This window comes from Echinococcus granulosus, assembly GCF_000524195.1.
Source record: "Echinococcus granulosus chromosome Unknown EG_S00097, whole genome shotgun sequence".
Lineage (NCBI taxonomy): Eukaryota > Metazoa > Platyhelminthes > Cestoda > Cyclophyllidea > Taeniidae > Echinococcus > Echinococcus granulosus.
Window position 1 is genome coordinate 181,532 of NW_020170477.1, and position 1,382 is coordinate 182,913.

Sequence of the window (1,382 nt, forward strand, 5' to 3'; positions counted from 1 at the left end):
GACCCGGAGGCCACGCTGTTCAGTGGAAGTACAATAGCGGAGCCCCTCAATAGTCCGTTACCAAAAATGAGTTAAACAAATAGTTAACGTATTGTGTATCCCATTTCTTTTTTTGAGTGTCATTCCCTTCGCTCCCATTGGTCAGCCTCCTGCCTCAGCCATTGCAGCGTAATGCGTGCTGTGGGAAAAACAACCACGAACCAACTGCGCCGGCGTCGTATTTGCGCGCAACTGAGATATTTGACTGCTACGTCACTGACCCCTTTTGGGGATTCTACCGGATCGGGAGTTTTAACCTGTTTGGGAAATGTAGGAAGAGAAAGAGGAAAGTGACGGCCATCACTTATATCCAACGCTAGTCGTAGGGACACTGGCCCAAAAGCAGTCATTTAATAAAGGAAGGGGTTTAAAATGGTTTCATGGAGGTAGAGCTTCGCGCCTATTCCTCGTTGCGACTTTGTTCTCATTTCAGTGCTGCCCAACCCTATCCATCTGTGTTCTCCCGAGCTAGTAAAGTAGTGGAGGTACCGCGTGTTCACAGCATTGACACCTTCATACTGACACCGTAAAAAGCATTGTAAATAACTTTTCCAGCTGATTCATGGCTAGTGTAGCTTCAGTCTTCCATAACGTTCCTACAGAACGCGAAACAAGGACAGTTACGGAGGTTAGGGTACCATTTCTACCCCTTCCGTTTGGGTTGTCACCGATTCTCCCATCTGCAGAATATGCACTTCTTCCACCCAGCTGAGATTTTTTCACCCAGCAGAAAACATCAGGATAGATCTCTCCAGATATTGGGTTCTCATTCTGCTGCCAACAGTATGGCTTCTCCAGACTTCCCAAAAGACGAAACATTAAAATATGCTAGGACAGAATATGTATTGTCGACCAAGAGAAGGGTTTGGGTCTACTGGTATGACGCGGAGGTCAGAGCGTCCGGTAGAGCCCCTAGTTGACCCGTCACGAAAGCCAAGTATTAAACAAACAACTAACGTATTACAGAAATGGTATGGAAATAACATATTTTGAGCGGAAACGAATGTCCATTTCACCCTGGTATGTAAAATGAATGTTGATGAAATTTACAGTTGGCACCTCTTCTGATTGGGTTGCTACTCATCACAAAATAAACACTGGGCTATGTGAATCTGTAAACGGTAGATTTATTCATGAACCATAGAACGGAGAATCAAGTTTACGCCCTTTAAAAGGACACATTTACCATAGATCCTCCCGAGTCACATGAACGTTGGCCTATTGTCACTCTGCGAAGGCGAAACTGGTCTTAAACCGGAAGCTCCTGCATACTTGCGACAAATGAAGGAGGGAATCGCTTAGGCTGAGAAGCGAACACGTGTAACCTCAAATAGCCACTTAAA

The 1,382-nt window shown here is 45.3% G+C and overlaps 1 protein-coding gene across 1 annotated transcript; it reads left to right on the forward strand. All coding sequences in view use genetic code 11, as the record gives it.

The window, feature by feature from the left end:
• Window positions 1-601: 601 nt before the first annotated feature.
• On the forward strand, window positions 602-959 carry EGR_08147 (hypothetical protein; the record flags this gene model as incomplete). The annotated part of the gene is made up of 2 exons (XM_024497396.1): window positions 602-667; window positions 795-959. The coding sequence occupies 2 exons, from the start codon at window positions 602-604 to the stop codon at window positions 957-959; spliced, it is 231 nt and encodes a 76-aa protein (XP_024348192.1).
• Between the last annotated feature and the right edge of the window lie 423 nt (window positions 960-1,382).